The sequence below is a fragment of the Folsomia candida genome, unplaced genomic scaffold (genome assembly GCF_002217175.1).
Source record: "Folsomia candida strain VU population unplaced genomic scaffold, ASM221717v1 Fcan01_Sc009, whole genome shotgun sequence".
Taxonomy (NCBI): Eukaryota; Metazoa; Arthropoda; class Collembola; order Entomobryomorpha; family Isotomidae; genus Folsomia; species Folsomia candida.
The window spans coordinates 1,793,045-1,817,728 of NW_019091201.1; the positions used below are offsets into that span (position 1 = coordinate 1,793,045).

At 37.1% G+C, this 24,684-nt stretch overlaps 5 protein-coding genes across 7 annotated transcripts; 4 read left to right on the forward strand and 1 right to left on the reverse strand.

Annotated features, from left to right (window-relative positions):
- The first annotated feature begins 417 nt into the window (after window positions 1-417).
- On the forward strand, window positions 418-2,464 carry LOC110854022. The gene is made up of 7 exons (XM_022102412.2): window positions 418-670; window positions 740-818; window positions 887-972; window positions 1,046-1,336; window positions 1,396-1,459; window positions 1,546-1,637; window positions 1,721-2,464. The coding sequence occupies exons 1-7, from the start codon at window positions 593-595 to the stop codon at window positions 1,940-1,942; spliced, it is 912 nt and encodes a 303-aa protein (XP_021958104.1). The 5' UTR covers window positions 418-592; the 3' UTR covers window positions 1,943-2,464.
- A 1,119-nt stretch (window positions 2,465-3,583) lies between these two features.
- Window positions 3,584-7,356, forward strand: LOC110853990. Of its 2 annotated transcripts, none has more exons than XM_035854929.1 (10): window positions 3,584-4,836; window positions 4,912-5,060; window positions 5,397-5,481; window positions 5,557-5,645; window positions 5,747-6,058; window positions 6,142-6,217; window positions 6,286-6,395; window positions 6,475-6,533; window positions 6,603-6,701; window positions 6,775-7,356. In XM_035854929.1, the coding sequence occupies exons 2-10, from the start codon at window positions 4,980-4,982 to the stop codon at window positions 6,854-6,856; spliced, it is 993 nt and encodes a 330-aa protein (XP_035710822.1). In that variant the 5' UTR covers window positions 3,584-4,836; window positions 4,912-4,979; the 3' UTR covers window positions 6,857-7,356. The 2 variants fall into 2 exon arrangements, with proteins under 2 accessions (XP_035710822.1, XP_035710823.1); XM_035854930.1 differs by having other exon boundaries at window positions 3,584-4,661.
- An 89-nt stretch (window positions 7,357-7,445) lies between these two features.
- On the forward strand, window positions 7,446-9,671 carry LOC110854399. 2 transcript variants are annotated; one of them, XM_035854931.1, is made up of 7 exons: window positions 7,446-8,275; window positions 8,353-8,425; window positions 8,489-8,577; window positions 8,675-8,980; window positions 9,051-9,126; window positions 9,201-9,292; window positions 9,345-9,671. In XM_035854931.1, exons 1-7 carry the CDS (start codon window positions 8,207-8,209, stop codon window positions 9,585-9,587), a joined length of 948 nt encoding a protein of 315 aa, XP_035710824.1. In that variant the 5' UTR covers window positions 7,446-8,206; the 3' UTR covers window positions 9,588-9,671. The 2 variants fall into 2 exon arrangements, with proteins under 2 accessions (XP_035710824.1, XP_021958526.1); XM_022102834.2 differs by having other exon boundaries at window positions 9,363-9,671.
- A 39-nt stretch (window positions 9,672-9,710) lies between these two features.
- Window positions 9,711-10,754, forward strand: LOC118436637. Its single transcript, XM_035855109.1, has 2 exons — window positions 9,711-9,825; window positions 9,886-10,754. The coding sequence occupies exon 2, from the start codon at window positions 9,910-9,912 to the stop codon at window positions 10,729-10,731; it is 822 nt and encodes a 273-aa protein (XP_035711002.1). The 5' UTR covers window positions 9,711-9,825; window positions 9,886-9,909; the 3' UTR covers window positions 10,732-10,754.
- A 118-nt stretch (window positions 10,755-10,872) lies between these two features.
- LOC110854103 (sodium channel protein para) lies at window positions 10,873-24,684 on the reverse strand. The gene is made up of 49 exons (XM_035854853.1): window positions 23,704-24,684; window positions 23,462-23,634; window positions 22,249-22,280; window positions 22,125-22,152; window positions 21,952-22,047; window positions 21,701-21,789; window positions 21,516-21,632; window positions 21,322-21,449; window positions 20,406-20,498; window positions 20,142-20,192; window positions 20,015-20,062; window positions 19,815-19,934; window positions 19,658-19,721; window positions 19,471-19,575; window positions 19,268-19,280; window positions 19,168-19,194; window positions 18,507-18,932; window positions 18,295-18,430; window positions 18,098-18,208; window positions 17,891-18,030; window positions 17,701-17,821; window positions 17,347-17,619; window positions 17,214-17,272; window positions 17,026-17,128; window positions 16,900-16,947; window positions 16,464-16,843; window positions 16,090-16,384; window positions 15,230-16,022; window positions 14,885-15,158; window positions 14,724-14,828; window positions 14,604-14,655; window positions 14,409-14,523; window positions 14,272-14,338; window positions 14,152-14,203; window positions 14,042-14,080; window positions 13,924-13,940; window positions 13,800-13,850; window positions 13,677-13,724; window positions 13,583-13,603; window positions 13,364-13,466; window positions 13,271-13,296; window positions 13,097-13,197; window positions 12,938-13,021; window positions 12,709-12,866; window positions 12,557-12,632; window positions 12,337-12,493; window positions 12,022-12,241; window positions 11,840-11,933; window positions 10,873-11,756 (listed from the first exon to the last, which is right to left on the reverse strand). Exons 2-49 carry the CDS (start codon window positions 23,606-23,608, stop codon window positions 11,576-11,578), a joined length of 6,084 nt encoding a protein of 2,027 aa, XP_035710746.1. The 5' UTR covers window positions 23,609-23,634; window positions 23,704-24,684; the 3' UTR covers window positions 10,873-11,575.

A 24,684-nucleotide genomic window follows, 5' to 3' on the forward strand; every position in this document is an offset into this window, starting at 1 on the left:
CGACCAACTCCAGTATGATGACTTTAGTAAGTATTAACAAAAGTCGTTCAACTAGATGCTCCACAATTTTTTGACATCTTAATTCGGTTTCTCCTGAAATTTTCTGAGGTCATGAAATATGCACCTTTGTTGTTTAAGTGCCCACACAGCTAGGTTTATATTTAGAATTAAGAATTATCGACACGAGATTTATGGCCTTTCTTTCTACAATTACATGGTCTGGAGGATTATAGTGCATACACAAATTCGTACTTGTTAGTAATGACTTTTGTCTTATTATTCGTAATGACTTTGATGAAATTACCAAACCACAGATGAAAATCATGATCTGCCGCACATCATACATGTATAAATATGACATGATCTTACACATGTGATCATACCCACTCAGTTTACTTACTAGCTTATAAAAAGGTCATACACAAAGGGCATCATCTTGTTGATAACATAAATCAAGCCTTTCCTCATCTCAGCCATTCTCCTTCTCGTGCATCGACATGTCCAAACTTAGCAAAAACTGCATTAACCTTGCCCGTCAATGAACGAATTTTCATATAATTTTTAACCATTTCATTGTTAACTATTTCAAAATATGGGGGACATTCGCAACTACCTCCAACTTGGACTTCCCTTGGGAAACGCTCTATTAATTGTAGCACTGGTTGAACTGGTAATTACCAAACATCAAAATACTCATAAATCAAAATTAAAATACATAACAAAATTTCTGATATTTTAGACATTTCTATTTTGCATTTGCATAATGGAATTTGCTCGCACATTATACTACAATTTTGTGCATTATGGCGTCGTTTCAGGTACAACTCGTTAAATTGTAGTCAAACAAAAGTACCTCAAAATGATTCTTCTTGACTGATTCACACAGATCCTAACATTGGAATAGAACTTGGCGTAGCAGTGCATAAAACTGTAGCCACGTTCGTATTTTTATGGATTGGGACCATTTTTATTGTAATTGTTTATTTTATACAACAATTTCCTCTCCCTCAAAAACAAGGATGACTCGTCAATTATTTTTTTTCAGGGAAGCCATCGAATGTTGTTAGGCTGGATAGTTTCGGTTCTTCTGTTCGCCGTATTTTATGTCCTTATCGGGATAGCCTTTGCCAGCCGGGGATTTTACACGGAAGCAATTTACTCCATTATCACACTGACATTGATGCACTCGTATCAGGCCACGATTGCAATTTGGGCCTGGCAAACGCTACGAAGGGGGGAAGCTTTACAACCCATTGGAAAAGGGGTGCTCTACATTTGGGAATATTTCTGCAATGATTTGCACAATGCGGCCAAGTTTTTCATCATTTCAGAAATTGTAAGACCAATCCGCATCGTTTAAAAAATCTGTCGCGATAAAATTTCACTCCTCCACAGGTCCTTGATGTTCAGTTCATCATAATTCGACGATTTCTCCTGTACGTTTTTGCCATTGATCTGTGTATGTCCGTACTAATTCAGCTCAGTTTATTTACTAAACGTACCCACATATCCCAAAATATGACATATTTTTACTAATAACTACAGCTTCTGAGCATCCTGCCATCCTCGGCGAACAATGGGTCATGACTGCAATTCGTCTCATAATGGATGGCATTGGCTTGTATTTAGTCAACAAGGTAAACACAAAAATATTTACGTGCCACAAATTCCACGAAAAACTGCAATACCTAAAAATTCCCATTGTTTTGGCTCAATGCAGGACAACAGAAGTAAGGTCAGATTGTGGTGTCTCGGAGTAGCGATTCAGGTTTTGATCAGCACTGCGTTGTTCGTCATATTGACCGTTTCCTGGCGAGGAGAGGATCTCATTGACACTGTCGCCGTGTTTTTATTTTTCCCCATTCACCTCTTATGGCGATGCGTGGTGTTATACTTTTGTTTGAGGTATACTCAAGTCAATTTCTCCACAATGGTTCTTTAAAAGGGAAGGAAAATTCAGTAGGAAATGCGTTTACAAACATAGTTTTATACATAAGTGTCGGTATTTAGCAGTTCCTAGAAGCAAGTAGGGCGTGGTCTTTGAGTTGGAAATTTAGCACGACCACACACACAAAGGATATTTAGATAAGTGAAGTGGAATGCAAATAGTAAATGGTATATATTGTTGCGAAAATAGATCGATAATAAAATTTGATATGTCCACACAATAAATTTGCAACCTTAGTGAAATGTCATGCCCATAAATGAAGTATCAGTTCTATAACAATTACTTTATTAGCTTGATATTTATCAGTCAAGTACATAAATAAATATTAGCCTTATTTATTTGACTAATTGAATTAAATGTGATACTTATGACTCGATTGGTGTGAAGATTCCTTTTGAAAATGGTCTTTGATGAACTTGTAAAGGTCACATTTATTATAATTAGTTTGCTATAAATAAAAACTGGTCCTGTTACAATGATTTGTTTGTATATGTAAATAAATCTAAGTAATTGGTACTTCCTTTCTCATTTTTAACATCTCATGGACATTGAACTGGTTATTTGTGGATTCGTGTAATGTACACACTTTAGCGGTCGCCAGAACATTGTTGACTTTGTTGTTTGTTTGTTATAGCTTTGTTAGAAGATAATCAAGATATTATTGTAAATATGTAGAAGATATGTAGACACGTATGTACGAGGACCTTGATTACGGCGGTCGTGCATTCTGAAGTTCATTACTTTTGTGGCTTGAATCACTTCATTAAAACAAAAAGGGATGACATAATCTTGAAGTTGAACATATTTCCGAGTGCATCGCAGTCTGAATCACAATGACCTGGACGAATAAGTACTTAACAATGAATGTACTTGGTAATATCGATGTTTACTAAAATTAACTCAAATTCCGTTCCAGCATAACTCGTCATTTAAAAAACGACATTCCGACGACGACTTAAAAACGACTTCGAATTAAAACAAAATTTGGCTCATATTTCTTAAACATTCGGTCGGGAACGTCATTCAATAAATAAAAATGTGTAATGCACCAGACAAAAATAGGTATTTTTTATGTGATACCCCATTAAAAAAGACAATTATAAAGACATTATATGCTACATAATAACCGTGTAATAAGCACGGACAAATTAATAATATGAAACTCCACGATTTGGAGGTTTGCTACATACACAAGCCAACCCTGAGCAAAGTTAGGGTCACCATCCACAAGATATGAAGATAAGTATAAAGGCAAATCATGATCCTTATTGTCACTGAAAACTGGGCAGATTGAGCTATCGAGTTATTTATCACTACACGCAGTAATGTTTTTATTATTAATTTATTTCTTAACAAGACCTGAGGTTAATTTGTTGCAAGCTACAACTTGATACCTACAATAATAAATACTTGACGACCTTGCCTTCTCCACACCGTCGCTTGAATGATGTCCGTATTAAGAACTATTGAAGAGTAGCAATAAGCAACAACTTCTTGACAATAGGCCAAATAAAATTGCATCCCCTTCTCCCTTCTTGCCTGATGAAGCATTATTTATTAAGTATTCTTCTAATCATATGCGGAAAATTCAATGCAAGTCCACTTCATTTATTTCCTTCAATGGTCTTTCATCACGTCGCCTTCCTAAAATAGTGTTGAAACACGGCTGGAAGGAAGTGGAAGTGCAATAAGAATGGTGGTCAAGTCAATGTATACCTTCATCTGTCAATATTCATAAGTGTGCATAATTTTAAAGTAGCAGTTAGTTAGCCAGACCACCAGTTATCTTGGAAGAAACAATAGTTGAGTATTGTTGGGTTCATTTATTTTCTTGGAGACGTGGTTCATATTACGATAACTTGTTATTATCAGTGCATATCTTAAAACAAAAGGGACCAGAAGTTCATATTATAAGCGTTCTTATGTACGTTTTCCGCCTATGCCTGATTTTTTGACGCGATAGTGAAATTCGTGCCGTCGTAGGCGTCGTTACTATTCAGTTGCTTGGTTGGTGGATCATCCAGGAGGAAGTGAAGGCTCATTCATATCGCTAAATAGCTAGTTGGTTTTAAAGTATATGCATATGTTTACAAATCTGGAGCAGTGTTAAACGTTAAACAAACAAATCATTCATTTCGTTTTGGTGAGTCAGGCAGAAGTCAGAAATGCAATAACTGTAACACCAAGAGAGAACCTTTCTCAGAGACGATACGGTTTAAAAACCTGCCCAATTCTTGACACCCGACTCTTTTGGGCTGGAGTCCAATAAGTATATGCAGTTGTTCTCATGCATGTTCTCTCCTCCTCACTTCTTCTGGTTTAGTTTTGTGCTATTGCTATTATTATTAGACTCCGCAAATCTAATTCGGGTACATATGCATCTGATAATTCTATGTCTTACTTAATCTTGAGTGAAAAAAGTGCTCGTAAAACGCAGTTCTCTTAAAAATCCTCTCGTATGTACATACTTGTGTACAACTTAACAAGCTGGTGTATGCAGTGGCAGTGCACGTAGAAACGTATGTACATAACGAAACCAGATCCCAGCCTTTTGTGACACACAGCATGAAATATTGAACTAATAAATTCGCCAATTGACAATTATTGACGTTACATTTTTGTTGCCTTTGTTTTATCGCCCCAAACCATACGCGTGGCGTGGTGCTATTACTGTCTGAATGAAATTGATACACTGCACTTTATGAGGAAACAGGTAGTGGAAAAAAAGTGACGTAGAGTAAATAGGTGCACGTTACTTACCACTATTGTTTGTGGGAGCTTTACTTTTGGGCAAAAGTGAAGTGAATAAAATTGAAAGTGTGTCAGATTGAGATTCTTTAATGCATTGGTACCACAGTTAAATGTGGGGATGGTCCTGTGACCACGAGGCAAAAATCTCATTAATAAATTAATTTTATTTCAAAATTATCTTAATTTCTGAGTAGTTCTTGTTTATTCAACAGTGACCAATTTGGTGTACGCGTTACTTATTTGACTCTTAAAAATTCTATATACATAAAAATTCAGGAAGATGCAGTTGCACGCGGTGGATTTTCTAAGATTTGGCCTCCCCTTGGGGAGCTGTCTCATCCTTTGTGGATTTGTGGAGACGGTGAGTTGACTTTTAGACTTTTCGGCTTTGTTGGTGTTGAGTAAAGGGTTGGCTTATCGATCTGTTTTTCGCCTTTTGATAAGACCTACATACATTAGAATATTATCAAAGTATTCATGCCGCCTTGTCACAACAATTTAAGTTAAGTTGACAAACTAATGTTCCTCTGACATCTGACCGGGGTACCTGCGCTTTGATTGACAAAGTTATAAAGCAAAGTTACCCACATGACACACGCTTTAACCTTTTAAGCCAACACTTTTAAGTATCACACGAGTCCAAATTATTTATTGATCGAGGGTCCTTTTCCATTTGTATTTTATTTATTTTTGACAGGTTATCAGCCTCTACGAAGCGTGCATGGATGTGATAAGTGTATTCATCATTCACTGGAATACACCCGTCGTACAATTCATGCTGGGTAACCATCCATCCATCCATCATTATATTTGAAGAACAAGAAAAAATATGAATTTCATTACATTGTCCTACATAGAGACGCCATCGGTCTTAGCCTTAAATGTATTCCTGTTCATGCAAATATTCGCGGATATCCTGTTCCTCTGGGTGGGCGCAATTTTAAAGGTTACCCAAATATTTCCAAGTATTATTTATTTATTAATATACAAATTTCATTAAACGAAGCAAGTCAACAATAAATAATCAACCCTTCTGCCTGCCCCCAGGGTTCCAGACTGCTTCTGATCTCATGGGTGGTGGTAACCATCTCGAGCGTCGTGGCTCTCAACGTTGTCTGGTTTCATTATGTTTACTCTGAAGGGACGGATGATAACCAGAATTTAACCAGCGCTGTGTACACAGTGGTTTTGTACACGTTGTTTTACGCATACATCATTTGCGTCGCTTGTCAGTGCGTCCCCCACATGAAGGAAAATCTCGAAGAGTTGCAACCCATTGGGAAAGGATTTGTCCGGATTTGGAAGTACTTTGCACACAATGCAAAAATGGGGGCTCAACTTATGCTTACGTCTGAATTGGTAATGTGCGAATCTGCGTTCGTCAAATTTGCACAAACGATGAAAGAGACTAGTTGTAAAAAAAATGGTTTTCGCATCTGCAGATTCTCAACATGTACTTTTTCCTGAGTAGGAAATTGCCACCCGTGCTTTTCGACCGATCTTACAATGGTCATGAAGGTATTTGTTGACCAGTTTGGATAGTAATATTTGCTAAATGTACAGTAATGCCTGACTCATAATGATAGATCATGGAGTGTACGCAGATAATGGGTCGTACCCAATAATTCTGGAAGAAATGGTGTTACGAGCTATCCGAGTTGTTGTGGGCATTGCTGGTCTGGTCATTATCTCAAAGGTAGTAGAAATATAAATATTGTCTTACATGGTACACGAATTATGTACAAGAAAGTGCAATTTCTTTACGATTTTTACAGGGAAAACAACGCTGGGTCAAGTATTGGTGCATCCCGTACCTTTTGACCCTCTTCTTAAGGTATAGTTTACAATTTACATAAAAAAATATCTGCATGCAACGTGTAACATACACACTTTATTTATATAGTTTCGCCATATTTTTGTACTTGGTCGTGGATTGGATGGCCGAACATGAAATCCTAACTTACGGCTACCTCTTCTACTTTGCAATCAACATTGTGTACAGGCAAGTTATTAACGGAAATTGAATTAAAAATTGACCATATCAAAATATGTAATGTGTAAAATTAATCTTGCAGAATTCTCGTCTTTACCATTTGTTTCTGCTACTCGTACCCCCAAGAAAACTCAGACTTTGCCTTCATTGCAGAGTACAGTTAGGACTTGGTGCTACACACACAATTTTAAATTGCCATCCTTCATCAACAAGTGCTGATAGTAATTTAATTTAATTAATAATTATCTCCGTTATTTAAAGATTATTGTTCAGCCGTCCAAATTAGTAGTAAAAGGTTTATTTTTATTATGCATTATCCATTCTCCGTCATAAAAAATTGTTAACCATATGCAGCAGACCATGGTAAAAACAGTGGCCGCGGAAGCCGTGGGTACATCAGGGGACATTAACATTATAGGATAAGGGGGGGGGGGTTTATATAACATGGGCAGATGATGGAAACATCGAATAGCCGTGGGGATGTCCCTCTGTCTTCCGCGGCCATTGGGTAAGAATTATTTATGTAGAGCGAAACCGATACTTCTGTTTGTACGTAGATTTATGCAAGTAAGAAAAATATTGTTTTTTGTAATATGATTTTAATAATGATATTGACGTATGGGTGAGATGCCAAGTTGTGACATTAAAAGAAATATGAGATGTACATTATTTTACGACTTTTGTTACGTATGTTCCACCACCACGACTATCGAATCGACCACCACTAGATATTTGGAATCACAATTCACTACAATTATCCAGCACCACTTATATTTTTTAGTGCATTCATAGCTCAAATTGCAGCTATTTTGAGCTTTGATTTTCATAAATTACACAATCAGTGTGTGGCAAGAGCTAAATACGTACAGTGAAAATGGAATCTCAAGCTGTGACACGCAAACCCGAGGATGTATAATAATTGTGTGGCATCACATCCGTTTCACATTTTTGTGGTGTTGCTTTGCTTGCCTTATTAAAAAGCTTTAGCAATGTAGCAATGTCCATGTATGTATGAAAATCGAGTCATTCTATTCCAACTTTTATATGTATAACTTGCTTATGCCCATTGTGAACTGCCGGCTCCAGTCCGATTGCATTTTTTTCCGTTTGCGTGATCATCTTCTGACACATTGTGCTCTGGTGGGCTGGAAAATATAGAAATAACTAATTCATTTCAGTATTGATCTTTGTCAATTAATAGAATTTTAACCTAACACTCGTCAAATTGTGGTCCAGTTAATATTTTCACAATCCTACACTGGAAAAATCTCGAAATCTGGATCATTTCGTTCCAGGTCACTTTGGAATAAAGCTGGTGAACTGAACTCTGTCGGTTATTTGTTTTGCCAATGACTCGTTTATCCCGAAGGATATTTTGTATTTGTAAAACAAATAGATTGCTCAATAAAATGCAGTAGGTTATTGACAACAGAGTGTAATGAACTTGTTTACTAACATTGGTGCGAAGTTAGATTGAGTCAGTGATTAGAAATTAGTCACAAAGAAACTTCAAAATGCATCTAATTTTTCGATACGGGCTCCCACCGGGAAGTGCATTGGTTCTGGTGGCTGTTCTACAAGTGGTATATTTATCTTAAAAAAATAAATTCTATTTAATAAATATCATGATGTACTCAAATTGCCCATTTTCTTTATCCAGGTCAATCTATTATTCAATACGTGTGTCGACTGGGTCGCCGTTTTAGCAATAAAAGAAATGGGATACGATTTCCGTAAAGATATAAATTACTTGAAAATATGTAATATAATTGTGATGATAATTTTTAAATTAACAGGAGCATGGGAAGAATACACGTGGTTAGTGCTGATCCTACTCGAAATATTGACCACGGTGATCTTCCTCGTTTACGGCGTTGTCTTAAAGGTTTGTCGTCAACTCTGCTTCTATTTTTGCAGCGTTTATATAACAAACAAAATTGTATCTGTACATATTTCACCATATTTCACCATGTTTCTGACAGGGGAATAAATCATGGCTAATATATTGGATGGGCACCTACACGGGGTTTCTAGCCATATCCATTTTCATCGAGCTATTCTACATTGATTGGTCTTTCAAAGAGATCAGTCCAGCTTTGACCACGCTGTACCTCATTCTGATGATGACAGCCATGTATGCTTACGCAATTAATCTCGGAGTCAATTGTCTCCCATATTTCAACACAATTTCGGACTTGGAACCAATAGGAAAAGGATGGACGTTTATCGTGGATTTTTACAAAAGTCATGTCAAAGAAGCTAGTGCGTTGGTGTTAATGTTTGAAATTGTGAGTGGTCAACTATACTTTGAAGAGATAAAACTACTTTAAATTTATTTGCAATATTTAAATTTTGCAGGTTTTAAATGCTCAAATATTTCTGGATCGACAAACTACAAGATTCATTTTTCAAGCCGAGTTTGTTGGATATGAAGGCAAGTTTTTTTTACAGTCAAACTCGACACTGTACACAATAATTTATTTAAGTGACTCCATATATGCAAATTAGATGACAAAGATATCGCCCTCCTCATAGAAGAAACTGCCCTCAGATATATTCGAATCGCACTTGCAGCCATAGGATTCTACATTGTTTACAAGGTATTAAATAATGCAAAAAACGTGTCAAGTTGTCTTCCTCATAAAAAAATAGCGATTTGCAATAATGCAGGAGAAAAAGTATTGGATGTTCCGTTTCTGCTTTTGCTACCTTCTCACAATCGCCATCAGTACCGGAATCTTTGTCTATCTCCTCTTCATGTGGAGATCAGACCATGTCCTGTTGACTTTAGTGTACTTTTTTATCCTGCTAATTAATATAGTGTATCGACTTTGGGTACTTTTCATTTGTGTTAAATACACCGATGTTTTTGAACGGAGTGGTATCCCCATGTAAAATCTACGAGACTTGTAACCATGTCAAGTGCTCGATAATAATGTGATCACGTAAATAAATAAAATTAATTATGTTTTTGACTTACACGATCCCGACTCGAAATTTATTTACCGACTGACATACCAAGAAAAATACTTGCAATAATTTGTGTCCATCATTTCACCGTCTTATGCACACGTACATATCTTGGATACTCTCAAATGGCCATATGTAAGCCGTTCAGCATGGAAAATGAATTGTAGGTCTAATTTTGTACACATTTTTGTAATGATTTTTTTACAAATTTAACTTCTTCTAGTACATTGCTTCAATACGTCAGATAATGAAATCAAAATCCAAGAAAAAGTTGCACCATAAGAAAAAATTACATCAAGACGAACTCGATCCAACCTCAACCGTCGACCTCAACACCGAGCACTCTGATACTTCCCGGTCCCCATCCGAAGAACCCACGTCAGACCCCGGAAAGCCCTCAACTAAGCGTCACCCAGTAGGGAAAAAACATCATAAAAAGGGATCCAAGAAGAAAAAGAAGCTGGGAAGTTTGGAAACTTCAGACCAACCACAAAACGACTTAGAAACCCCAAATAATTTAACGTTGGACGACAAACCTTCCACATTAGCCCTTCCCCCTCATAACAAAGGATTAAAAACCTCCAAGTTAGATCTTAGAAGAGTGTCCCCGGAAGAAGTCCTGATAAATATGGAGCCCTCCAATACTCGGCTTGGTGTCCCTGGTACTAAAGCAAATGCAGAAGGGACCGGCGGCACCTCTGCAAAAACGAACGCTACTCAAGGTGGCGAAACTGGAAAGCCTACCGTTTCAGTAACTGAAGATGACACGTCCCCCAAAGTGGAAGATTCTGACGAGGATGACGACGACTCTGATGATGGATCGGATGTTTACGAATATTTAGAAGTACATCACGAAGCTCCATTCATACCGAAAAAGAAACAACTTATACTCTGGACGGGGATCTGGACGCTTTTATTCGCAATGTTCGCCATCTTTTTCACGATAGGATGGTATCTATCTTATGGTTGGGGTCCGCCTCCAAGCGCCCGAGGTATTGGAGCGCACAAGAGTCCTAGCACCACGAAGGCGCCGACAACGAAGGGCAAGCACAAACATACAGGTCATTAATAAATAGTTGGATTGTCGTAGTGATCGAGATGACTGACCCTGACGCAACGATGTGTATGTACATACGTGCAAGTAATATTAGTTGATGTAACTTTTCTTGTAGTAAATCACAAATAATTTTGCAAATAATTTGTGCAAAAATTGTATTATAGTTTCATGTTTATTAAAGGGATAGGCTGCTTATTTATTTATTTAGACTCTTTAAATCATAAATAAACGTTACAATACATTATGCTAGCGATCGACTATAAACTATTTTGGGTAAAACTGCAAATGAATTATTACGAATAATAAGCGCTGAATTATATAAGATTTGTTCTGGCACTGATTTGCAATAACTATTCGGAAATATTTGGTGAAAGCATAATTTTATAAAAGTAATCAGACTGTTACTTTTGTTATCTTATAATTGGGCGCAAAAAATACAGAATTAATTTGCAAGTATGAATTTGGAGTACAGTCGGTTTTATAGATTGATGAGTATGTGAACATCGAGGTACAAAAAATATCAAGTTTTGTTCCGATTGGTAAAATTCCACATGTGATGATACACTGTATAAATTCCTGGTTTCAAGTATTAAAAGTTATATGAATTGGTTTGATTGGTCACATTGAAGGTCAGTTTTTCACTTTTGTTACATGATCAGTTTTGTGTGATAAGTAAATATGTCGAATGGCTTGAAAGAAATTAAATAATGCTATCACGATGCCTTACAGTATCAACATTTACATATCCTTATTTGCATATATATTAAACGAGAACTTAAAATAAATTCCTGAATATATATTAAACGAGAACTTAAAATAAATTCCTGAACGAGATTCATTTAAATTCTTGACTTATTTAAGCCTTCACCACCTGAGATGATGATGAGGGTGAAACAGATCTTTCGATTTCTTCTAAAATTGGTGAGACTCTACCTTTGACTTCTTCCGTAATCGTAGCGTTTTCATCCTCTGGTGGATTTTTGTGCTTTCTCCAAGCATGTTGTATTAGCCGGGCACAATATTCTTCACGCTGACGCCTATGAAATTTTGCAAGGTAAAATATTAAATTGCAAGAATTACCATGTTTTTGATATTTAAAACGCATACAAAATGAACTTACCACAGAGTAGAACTCACGGGCTCATAGTCGGGTCGATCTTGAAGATTTGGATTGACCTCTGCAAGGTCTGCGCCATCAGTTTGGATGAAGTTGCCTAGAATTTGCGTACAAAAACGGAAGATAACTAACATTTACAGTACCTAATAATTTATGGTGAAAGCAGCGCAGCAAAACGTAAATACCTTTCCTAGCAAAAAAATCTCGTGTCAATGCATCCAAAATGTCGACGCAGTACATCATATCGCCCTTGCAGATGGAAATATCCATCGATATTACTTTGAACCTGTTTGGCTTATGTATCTGTAACGGCGGTTCTAAAACGTCGAGAAAGTCAGAGAGCTGGTCATATCGAATGTACTGCGTCCCGTCTGGATCAAACTGGGCCCAAATTTCGTAGTACATCTATACACGCAAAATTCATATATCGTTAAAGATTTCCCCAGATATTGGCTTGGGCGAGATTGCGAGGTTTTTAGTTTGAGGAAATTATTTCATACGTCATAATCATCGTCCGTGAGTCCCTCTTGAACCTCTTCTGTTGCTTGTGAATAGTTTTCCAAAATCACAGCAATGTACATATTGATAACAATTAGGAAACTAATTACTAAATAGCTCAACAAGTATGCAATCCCCACTGCACTGTTTCCACACGTCCTAAAAAAAGTATATGCCAATTTTGAGGATAAGTTTCCGTTTATTTATTTTTGTTATGAATACCCTGCTGTTCCCAGCTCCACGTTTGGAGCGTCGCATTCATCTTCATTTATGATACCAGCAAGAACACTGTCCCACCCTGAAGAAATCAGAGCAATGAAAATATTTTGCTGGGTGTTCTAAACATTGCTTTTTGAAATATGTATAAAAAATACCTGCGGATGTGGACATTTGGAACAATAAAATTATACTTTGGCCAAAGGTTTGAAAATTGTAAACCGTGTCAAGTCCGTCCCTCAGTTTTACATTCATGAAAAATGACATCCCGAAAATTGCGAAAATGAACATCACCAGGAAAAGCAGCAGACAAATGCTATGAAAATTCATCATTGCATTATCTATGAACCCTTTTATACATATGCACTTCTACACATACTGACTTACTTGAATAGTGCAGGTAAACTCATCGCTAAGGCGAATAAAAGTGTCCTAATTCCTTTGGCACCTTTGACAAGACGTAGAACACGCCTGTGCAGATTCGTTACCAAAAATAATGCAAAACAATATATCAAAGCAATAGTTTTTTTTACAGTAATATCATACCCAACTTTGGCAACACGGACAACCCTTAAAAGTGTCGGTGATACGAAATATTTGGCAATAATGTCACTGAGCATTATACCCGCGACACTGAGCAAGACCACCTGTCGTATGTACGGGGAATTAAGTAATAATGCATATTATTCGAGAAAACAATTTGTGTGTTAGCAAAATTACCACAAAATCAAATAAGTTCCACGGTTCTGAAATTTAATATGCAAGGTTAAAACAGTTCAATATTTTTAATATATACCTACATATCATCAGTACCTGTAAAGTAGTGGTAACGCAGCGCAAATATCTTTAAACCACATTCTGCTGAGAAGATTGCAATAAAAATTGCATTAAGGATCCCCAGGGCCCTATCCCAACTCTGTATTTTATTATTTTTAAATTAATAAATATCCCAACTCTGTACGAGATTGACATGCTTAAAAATAACTCCATCTAATACACTAGTCCTAAGTATGTATGCATAAAATTATGTACCTCGGTCTGGTGATAATGATCCTGTATGAAATATTAGAAATACATTATTTAATTGTACGTAATAATCCATAAAATAACACGTAAAAATTTTTACCATTGTCATACTCCACATGTTAAGTCCGATAAACAGCATGATAATCATCTGAAAAATACAGCATTTTTAGTAATTATGTAACGAAATATCAGTAAGAACATATCAGACTCTTGAAGAACTTACGTCAAAATTTTTGTTCATCACAATCTCGAACACAATGGCCTGAGGTCGCCACTACATAGCAAAATAGTAAATGATTATAAAAATTGTACCCCACAAGGTTTCATTATGATCTGCATTATCTTACCGATGGACGAGGAATTGCTTTGAAACAACAAATGTAAATTGTTATTACGTTATTATTCATATTAAAGGCTAGAAAAGATTGAAAAGCTGAGAAGGAAATATATTTGCAGAATTCGTACCTTTCAATGGTTTTTTGTTGCCCATCTTTTTCATAGCAGCTGCACATCAAACAAACAATTATACACACAAACTATACTCCAAAATACTTATGGTCATAATTTTGACTTGCCATAATATTTTTTCTGGTCATCCGTCATAAACATTTCCATACTTCCTCCAGACTATTTACATAATTTGAAGTTATTACTAGCCAAATTAATCCATCCACGACTATTAAATGCAAACCCACCTTTTTCTTTTGTTCATTGAAATTGTCAATGATCACGCCAATAAATAGATTTAACGTAAAGAAAGATCTAAGAACATACATTTTCATATGAGTCCTAATTTTTTTGTCACAAAATCTCAACAATTTTAAAAACTTACCCAAATATGATAAACACCACGAAGTACACGTACATGACAAAATTGACTTCACGGTGAGGTTGATGCTCCGGATTGTCGCGTGAATCAATCGCATCATTCATAACCTGAATCCAACCTTTACACAATTTTGTTTTTAAAATACAAATTACGTGTAAAGATAGGAAATAATTATGAATTTCAAATAAAAGATTTCACCCTTGAACGTTGCAACTTGAAATAGACAAAGATACGCTTTCCCCACATGATCCTGCAATTAAGTACGTAACGATACCTTACGGTACGAGTAAACCAAAGTAAATAATTTATTCGGCTTACAAAATTCATGACAGAATTTTCCCATGACATGTTGTTGTGAAGACATTCCTTCTTATCTCGGATAATTCGATAATCTGGCCGGGTCCCATCCAAGGGGTCGATGCACTGCAAGCATACGCATATATTTTTACAACTGGCAGATTGTAACAATAAATAATTACCTTGTGGAACTTTCCACTGAACAATTGAACTCCCATAATTGCAAATATCAGCCAAAATATCAGACACACCAACAGCACATTGAAAATGGAAGGGATCGCTTGAACCAAGGCGTTTACAACGATTCTCATCCCCTGCATCCTACTCATGGCTCGTAAAGGTCGTAAAGCTCGCAATGTCCTCATTGTTTTAAAGGCCTGCACACTTCCAAAACCCAGAAGTGCGGCGACAAAGTTGATTACAGAGACCATTACGATAACGAAATCCAACCAACACCTGGAAAGTGAAACTGATAACTAAAATCATCGGAATCTTGGGAACAATACGAGAAAAAAATCGTCACTAACCAAGCATTTGTAAAGTACGACACAAATCCAAGAGCCAAGAATTTTATCAACATCTCAAAAAAGAAAATCACGGTGAAAATCCGATCCATATAGAATAAAATGTCCGTCAGAATTGGGTTTGCAGGCAGGTGGACATCCTCAAGTGCTAGAGCCAACGAGCTGAGAAGAATCATAGTAATCACGGCCGTTTCAAAGTATTTGTTCTCAACCAAGCGGAAAGTTTTGAGTCGTATGTTCGCCCAAACAACGCCGAATTGAGTCCCTTCCAACGATAGAATTGGAAACCTATGGTAGAAATCTGGGGGAAAACAATCCATCGGCATTTCTTCCTCTTCCTCCTCTTGTTTTTGCGAACTGTGAATTGATCTTCTCGGTTTTTCGTCCATAATTTCGTCTTCATTGTCTTCATCATCCCAATCGTCTTCATCGTCGTCGTCATCATCATCATGATCATTGGCTTCATCTTTATTGTCGTCGTCGTCATCATCATCACAGAAGCCATACTCGACCTCATCTTTATCTGTGCTTATTGTCACGACGGGTTCTTTCTTCTTTACTGGTTTCCCTTTAATTGGATAGTGCGTGTGAGAACCGTAAGATTTCAAGCTCAGATTGTCCTCTTCCTCTTCTTTTAGCTTGGCTTTCTCCTCCACTTCCTTCTGCTGCCGCTGTTGCTGCTGCTGAGATGTAGCAGCAGCTTTAATTTGTTGCAAATTAGTCATCATTAACTTCCTTGTGCGAATTACGAGTCGAGCAGTGTCTGCAAGTTTGCTTTTTGCCTTGACTGGTTCAGCTATCAAAAGTGAAAGTTAGTGAAAAATCGTATATTTAGAGTTAAATTTTAATTTTATTGTTCGCACCAATTTCTGGTTCAGGAGCAACGTCTTTCGAAGATGCTTCATCTGCAGGGTCCAGTGGCGGTGGGGGAGGTTGTATTACGTTTCGGATCCTGTTAACTATGCTGTTTTTCAAACCCATAATCCAATCATAAACACATCCAATTGCATTTTGTACACATTTCTTAATCCATCGTATGAATTTTCCGATTCTGTTGAAAGCTTCGGCAAGTTTATTTGTGTCTGCGTCCGCGGTAGGGGCAGATAAGCTACTTGCTCCGAAAGAGGAGAGGAGCAAGGCCAAGAAGAGATTAAGCACCTAATCATAAGATAATTCCTTGATACTTGACATACTTACATAAGTAAAACTGGTCAGAATTTTGGATCAAATTACTCACCACAAGATTTCCAATCACCACAGTCGCCAAGAAAAATGGGATGCACGCCGGGCCCGTGACCAACATGCAGTCCCACATTGATTCAATCCATTCACCACACAGGACACGGAAGATTATCATGAAAGAGTGTCCAAAATCGGTAAAGTTCCACCGTGGAAGCTCTGCCCCCGGAAATAGTGATACTTTATCAAAGTAATTTCTTGCAAAGAGTTGCATCCCCATCACGGCAAAGATAAATATAATAATTATCAAGACGAAGACTAAGTTTCCTAAAGCGCCCATTGTTTTTCCCATAATGCTGATAAGTAGATTTAACGTTGGCCATGATTTGGCAAGCTTGAAGACTCGTAGCAAACGGAAACTCCGTAGGGCACTGATCCCTACATTTCAAATAATATTTAGATTGAATATAACAGAGTAATTTATAATTGCATACCTGGCATTCCAGCATCCTCGAACAACATTTCCAGCAACGATAAGAATACTAAGGAATAAAAGAGAATAATGATTTTTATGAGCATCACTAAACTAATCCTAAAATTAGTCATCATGGTTTGCATACCTATAATGAAATCAAAAACATTCCAGCCTCCTTGAAAATAAAATTTTGGACTCATAGCAATCAGCTTCATGCTACATTCCACAGTAAAAATTGAAGTGAAAACCTAAAGAAAAAAGTTTACATGTTTTAGTAATTTAGTAAATTTAACTATTTTTATGATACATGACTTAGCCAAATATTGGGTTTACCTTGTTTCCGGTTTTCAATGTATCATATAAACCCTGGTTGTCCGAAAGACCGTAGTGATCTACATAATAATGTCAGGGTAAAAATCCGAAAAACTGCTTAAATATAATGCCAGGAAATCAAATGTATGTATACCTAACGCCATAAAGACCGTGTTAACTACAATCGCAAGCGTAATAAACAATTCCATGAAAGGATCGAAAACAATGAATGCCACAATTTTCTTGAAAACACTCCACGGGAAGCCACAGTTCCAAACGCAGAAAATATCGATGCAGCGGAAACATCCCTCAATGATCTTTTGCTTCAGCAAGTTTCGTGCATTTTCTTCCTCCTCCATGTCGCTAATTCGCCGAGAATGCGGAGGACCTGACGCTTGCTCAATAATATCAGCTAGCACCAACACATCTGGAGAAAAATTTTCGAAAATTCACATTTATTTTTAAACTTACATAATTTGAAAGGCCATTTAATTAAGTATTTACAGACCTCGAATGTCCACGCTCGTAGAAGGTGGCCGGTACCGTGCAGAATGCATCGTGTCCCTGCGTTGCTGTTGGTGGGGTGTTGGTTTATTTTTCGGCATCTCGTCAACAAAACGTCCCGGGGCCTATGCGCATATTCGAAATTATTTAAATGTCAAAGAGCAATAGTGATCAAATCAATTTCGCATCCTCACCTCAAGATGACTACTATCAGCCAACGCCTTATTCGATCGGTCTCGCAATTGCTTCTCCTTGGTCACGGGAAGTTGGTCGTGCGAGTGGTAAGATAACCGAGAACAGTGCGAGTTGTAAGACGAATGACGTGAAATGTAGCCTACGAGTATAATAAATGATTTTAACGTTATTAAGTAAATACATCACCCAATTTTAGATAATCGTACCGAAATGTTGTGCATGTGGGTGATGGTGAGGATGCCACGATTGATTGAAGGGGACAATGATTGTCCCATTTTCCTCTGACATTGGCGTCGCAGCTGTTGAATCGTCGGCAACTATGGTCCATAATTTCGTCAAGAAGAAAAATATCAACGTTAACGTTGTGTTTCCCTATTGAAATATTTCATAGGGAATCACTCACATGGAAGATGCTGTTGGGCGTCCAGGTACGTGGACAAAATCAGGGGACGTTTCTCATCCAAACATCTGCTGTATTGAGAATAATTGTGCGATGCCCGGCTAACATTGTACGGACTTCCGGGTAAACTTGTTGTGGACTTTAGCAAAGAAAGCAAGACCAATAAATTATATATATGCACTCAAAAAAATATATTAAAGAGAACATGCCCCTACTTTCTCCACCCTCGTCCCAACTCCTCCATTCAACCTTCCATCCATGAGTGAGTCGCCACACTCGGATTTGGCATCTTTTAGCTGGTCATCCGCCCCCTGTTCTCCTGCCCACATTTCATAACTTCTGGAAGAAAATTGTGACAAGACTGGAGATTTTGGTGGATTTTCTCCGACTTGATCTCGCTCAGCTGTTCGAGCTGCTCTGGCCTGATCTCTGACTTCTCGTGCGTCCTCTCGAGCCTCCTCTTCCGCCCGCATGGCCTCCTCCTCCGCATCCTGAGCGGCTTGCTCCTCTTCAACTTTCTTTTGGAGCTCATCGTACGACATGGCGACAATGGCGAGGATGAGATTCACCAAGTAGTACGAGCCAAGGAAGATGATGACGAGGAAGAACGTGATGTGCCATGGGCCTGCAGCCCGTAAAGTCTGGAATTTCCAATAAATTAGTGTGCGAAATTATGGTAATTTTTATTACATCATAAACAATATTGTAGGCTAATTGGTGTAAAGTGAGATTTTTTTGGACAAATTTCTACTTGTATTTTGTGCATGTAATTTTCTTGAAAACAACAACAAACATTTAAACGTTTGTTCAGAAAATATTCCATTTTACATACATCGATTGACATACAATATTATTTATGATGTATGTAAATACTACCTGTTGGTACAAGCTTTCCCAGTAGTCCTGCGTCATCAACAATACATTTACACGATGTCATTTTCTTTGCAAGAATTTCGAAATTTCAAAATTTCCTCACCTGAGTCATCAAGCTTTAGGTAATTTGCACGAAATCAGAAAAGAATTTTACATTATTCATAAACGACAAGACACATCATCTCTCGTAATCATAATTGATCTTTTGTTATGAAATGAATTTATTGTCTATCAAGCTTATATAATAAACCATTTTACACTAGAATCTTATCATTTGATTGCAATATGCATACAAATAAATATTACCGGAAAGCGGAGAGGAATGCCCAACCAAACGAGTCATAGGAAGTGTAATCATAATCTGGATTTTTTCCGAAGCCTTGCATACAAGTATAATTTCCAGGGCAGGTTCTACATACAAACGTCAATAATGAAGACTTTTAATAATAAAGTCATCCAATAAATTTGACTTATGAAACAGCATTTTGAGTACCCTGCCCCCGTGGAATTTCCACATAATGGATAATCCTTTTCGGGATCCTCAGTGTACCAGTTGCCTATTTAGCACCAGTAGAACATTCATAATTTTGCATTTTATGACCCATCCCATCTCTTACGCATCCCCATAAAATATATAATTTTCACATTACTTTTATTGTTGTGCCAGCCGTACCAAGATGCATAAATATCCTCGTCGTCCCCATAAAAGATGTCGTCAGGCATGTTAAGAATGCATTTTTGCGTCAATATTCCCATATAAAGCTGTAAACCTGAATTGAGATATTAAGTTCATATTGCATTTGCGATGCAATTTTACTGCCTCAGTATTTATTTACAAGGAGAAAGTTACCCATGAGTGCAAAGACGGACAAGCTGAACATGGTCAAAATGATCACATCTGTCAATTAAAAAAAATGATGTGTAATAACTGCAATTAAGAATGGCCAAACTTCTGTTTTTATCTATGTATTTCCTACCCCGGAGATTTTTCACACTCTCGATTACAGCACCCACGATGGTCTTTAAACCTGGCAAAGAGAAAGTTGTGTGTATAAGAAATCCACATAGTTTCACATCCCGAACGCAATTTAGCACCCTAAACACGTGCTTCGTGGAATGTGATCTTGAGCACTAAATCTTATCTTGTGTCACATTCATTTGTAATGGTACCTTGCGTACGTACGTATTTGTGTGTGTGTCTGAATAAGGCATTAATATTGTCATACTACGAATAATTTTACCTGGAATGATTGCTACAGTTTTTAGGGCACGAAGAACGCGAAAAGTTCTTAACGCCGCAAGATTTCCGAGGCTTATGCCCAAAGTCACGTACCTTTTGATTTCAAAAATAGCACAATGTTTTTATCCCATTAATGAAACATTCACCAATAAAAACTAATAAAATGTGAGTTGATGCAGCTTTCTCCAGGAATTTTTTTTAAAGATTTTCATTAAAAAGTAGTCTATAAATAAAATAAATTGAATTGGCCGTAATAAATTCCGCTGATTAAAATGAAAATGTAATATCAAAGGCCTGCAAGGAAGCGAAAGTTCAATGCTAAATTACTGAGAAAATATTTAAGTGAAAGTAAAACACTATTGGCTATACATAAATATTGTAAAAGCGATATAAATAGAGCTAATAATTAATGAAGTAGATTCAGCTTTGTGACTAAAACACTAAGACTGGAAGTAAGTAAAGAAACTAAAAATTAGACTAGACTAAACTAAACTAATTAAGTATTGACTCACGCTGCGTGTTACAAGAAGGAATTTCCAGAGGCGAGAGAGTTGAACCAGTCGCAGGAAGAGCGATATAGATCGCAGAGGAAGAAAATAAGAAGGAAACAACCACAAAGTTATACAGCACCAATTAAATTACGATCCAATTACCACTAATAATATTGTCAAAAAGGCTATTAAATAAATGCGATTCATAGAAGAAGTATCTAAAAATGCTACAATTCTGAGCACTAATATATTTTCTTAATTTGTAAAAAATTCATAACGGCTGAAATTTTTTCATTTACTTGCAATTATGTAAATACGAATGAAAATATATCCATTAACTTACCCTTTGTGTGTTTGAAATTAAATACAAAGTATTCAAGATTATTATCTAAATTAATTATTTTTTTAATTTCCAACATTCATTTACCAGCGAAATGACGACAAAGTCCAACCAATTCCATGCATCTCGAAGATACGTGAATTTTTCCAGGATAAATCCTCTCGCCATGACTTTCACTCCACTTTCAAAAGTATATATTGCCGTAAAAATTACTCTGTAATCATAAAATTTCAAATGAGACACAAACTTAGCATTGCTGCGTAAGTATTTTTGAATTTACTCGGTTGACTCCGTCAGAGGTGAGGCTGGCAATATCATAATTGCACAATTAGCTAAAATTGTTGTGATAATTACGAGTGAAAATAAACCGTGCGTCAGAATTCCGATTGCAACCCGTCTAAAAAAAGGTCAAAGGTCGCTTATTCATTCTTCTCCTATTTTTAAGAGATTTATGCAATGCTCAACCTGACTGGATTGAATGGATCGAGCAGCCAGACAGCCTTGGTTGCAGAGAATCTGAAAATATCTTTCTTCTTCGTTATGATGACAAAGGTCTGGATGTGGAAAGGAAAACAAAAAATAATTAGCTCGTTGCGCAATATGAGAGATGAGATGAGACCCAGTGACATGAAACGAACATGGAATGTGAGGGAGTCAAAGAGGAACTTTCTCTTTGTAGTTTCTACTTATTTACATATATTTGAATATTTACTTACCGGTTGGTTTTGATAATATGGGTCAATATCTTCCAGCGGTACGAATGCCAGGTCGGTCTCAAAAGCTGCAGCCATTCGAATTGGCAATGGCATTCCCTGCAAAATAGGAGACACACGTGATCAAACACGTCGGAAATTAAGTAGTTCATTCTCGAAAGTTTGTTGTTTCATGCCTGTTCCAAACTGGCGTCTGCATGTGGTCTATCAATCAAAATGACAAAGTTTATTTATTTTCAGGTACATACAGGATTACCTTCTTTACTTTCTCTTATTAATTTTTGCTCTTATTTATCTCACCCTTCGTCCTCGCTCTCTTCGTCGTACCTGACCTAAAATTAGATCACATCTCAATTCAATCCCAATTAATTACGTATGCAAAGGATGAACTAGACTATAATAAAAGTGATAAAAAATGTATACAAGTAAATAAATAAAGTGTAATAATAATGTAATTTATAAATACTATGTAGCTGCTATGTACATAAATAAGTACTTATCTTGGCTTCATTATCATAAACCGGTTAATATTTACTTGCCTACGCATTTATTATCAAAATTAAGCCATTCCTCACTATCCATATTGAGATAAATATATGTTCACCTTATGCATTACGTGTTAGTTAATTTTAGCCGACCGAAATTATACAATGAGATTTGTGTACTTCTTCGCCAATGTACATGCAAGTTAGACAAGAAAACACTTAAGAACAGAGAAAGCCACATGGACAAAGTTAGATACATGCTCATTCCACACTTTAATTAAGCCTGAAAAACAATGTGGTCAGTAGACAGAGATGCAGACAGATATTAGAGATACGGTTAGTGATGAGAGAGAAAGTAGGAGAGTGAAAGAGGTCATGCAAGGCTCTTACTCAAATAACGACTTGAACACCACCATCATCGCCACCACCACCACCACCAAAACCAACACCAACTTGAAGCAACAACGAACGATCAACATTTTGATTTGACGTGTCTGCAAAAGTTTTCCCCAAAAACTTTCTCCCTGGGATGAACGTTTGTTTGTTTCCAATATCTTTTTGTGAGACTCAACCGCACGCGAGTCTCTCCGATGGAATTTTACACAAATCTACGGACGGACAAAAGAATGTGAGTAAAACGTAGGTTGGAGGGCTACTACTTGTTGCACGAGACACTATGTTTTACGGGAAAAAAGTTCTAGTTTTACGACATTTACACATCAATCATTGCACACCAATGGAGACGAGTGTGTGAGGTTGAACAAGTTTTTGGCTACAAATACAACAGCAGTACGAGTACATAGAGGTTGACAGAAACAAGAAGAAGGGAATTAATTTGTGTTAAAGAGGTCGTCGCTTTACTGGGTAAAACTCTCCCCGGGTGGAATTCAATGTACACAATATGCTACACAACTATGTTACATACACGTAAAAATAGAAACATGTTTAGTAGTATTTTGGATATGAATTGGGCAATTTCCTTTTCGGTTTTTAAATAAAAGATGCAAAAAAGAAAACATAATACTCACCTCGCCTTCGACTCGTTTCCGTTCCAGTTCTTTCTTCCGATTCGTTTCCTCCGTCATACGAGCGTGAATTTTGTCCAGCGAGGTTCTCGTGAAGGGACGAAATATCGGCCGGATCACCTCCGATGCCAGGCTGTCCGTTTCAGACATTTTTTTCACAATCTTATGGTCAGATCCTGTCCAGCGATAAGAATAAGATGATCAGGTCATCATTAGGTCACAATAGATAATAACAGCCTTCTCACCTCAGTTAATCATCTCCGACACACAATCCTCCAACTCCAACTAATAACACGACTTCACTTTCTCCGAGTAATTAACGAAATCCATTTCCTCTCGCGAAATGCGAAAAGCGAGTGTAGAAAAAAACACAAAGTAAAAAAGAAAGAAGAAGGAACCCGATCTCTCTAGTTTTATTTTTCTACTCAATCTACCGCGAAGGGAAAGAATGACTCTTCTCCTCCTTGTTTCTTTCTTTCTGACTCCTGTTGCATAGGGAGAAAGTAGAATGGAAAGTCAGTCGGTTGGTTCACTTCACTATTACCAGTGTAATTCAATATTAATATCGATCCTACCCACCACTCTGTGTACACGTACTTATAATATCTTCGAATGTATCGGCAAGTACATCCTACCACTTAGGTAAAAGACACGTTCATACAAAAATCTAGTCAAGCTCTGCTCAAATTCTTCCGAGAAAATGGTGGAATGAATAGATGGAAATGGAAGGATGCCTTGATAATAAAACTAATGAGGACGACGGTTCGTCTTTCAATTTTATTTCCACTCTTGTCGGAGAGAAAGTCAAAATACCTGTCGATTCGGCAGCAACTTTCTCTCTGACACAATTCTTCGTCTTCTTCTCTCCTAAAACCACCACCACCACCACACGCTCAAAAGCTCACACTCAGTTTCTCTTCTCAACGCTTTCACTTCTCCCACCACGGAAAAAACAGGCCTGAGCGTGAAGGATATGGAACACCAACTAACCAACCAACCACCACCATAAATCACGCCGTTTTCCCTACGAATCTCTCCCTACTGACTAATTAACATGTATTTGTAATGTACAGCTGGAGTGGACACACGATTAATGTGGGTTGGTTGGTAGATGCTGCCTGGTGGAAATTTATTCTACCGGATTTTCAAAGTGCAACCAGCCAGAGGAAATCAACCACTTCACGGGAGGTAATTTAATTTCGCTCATGAAATAGAAATGCGAATGA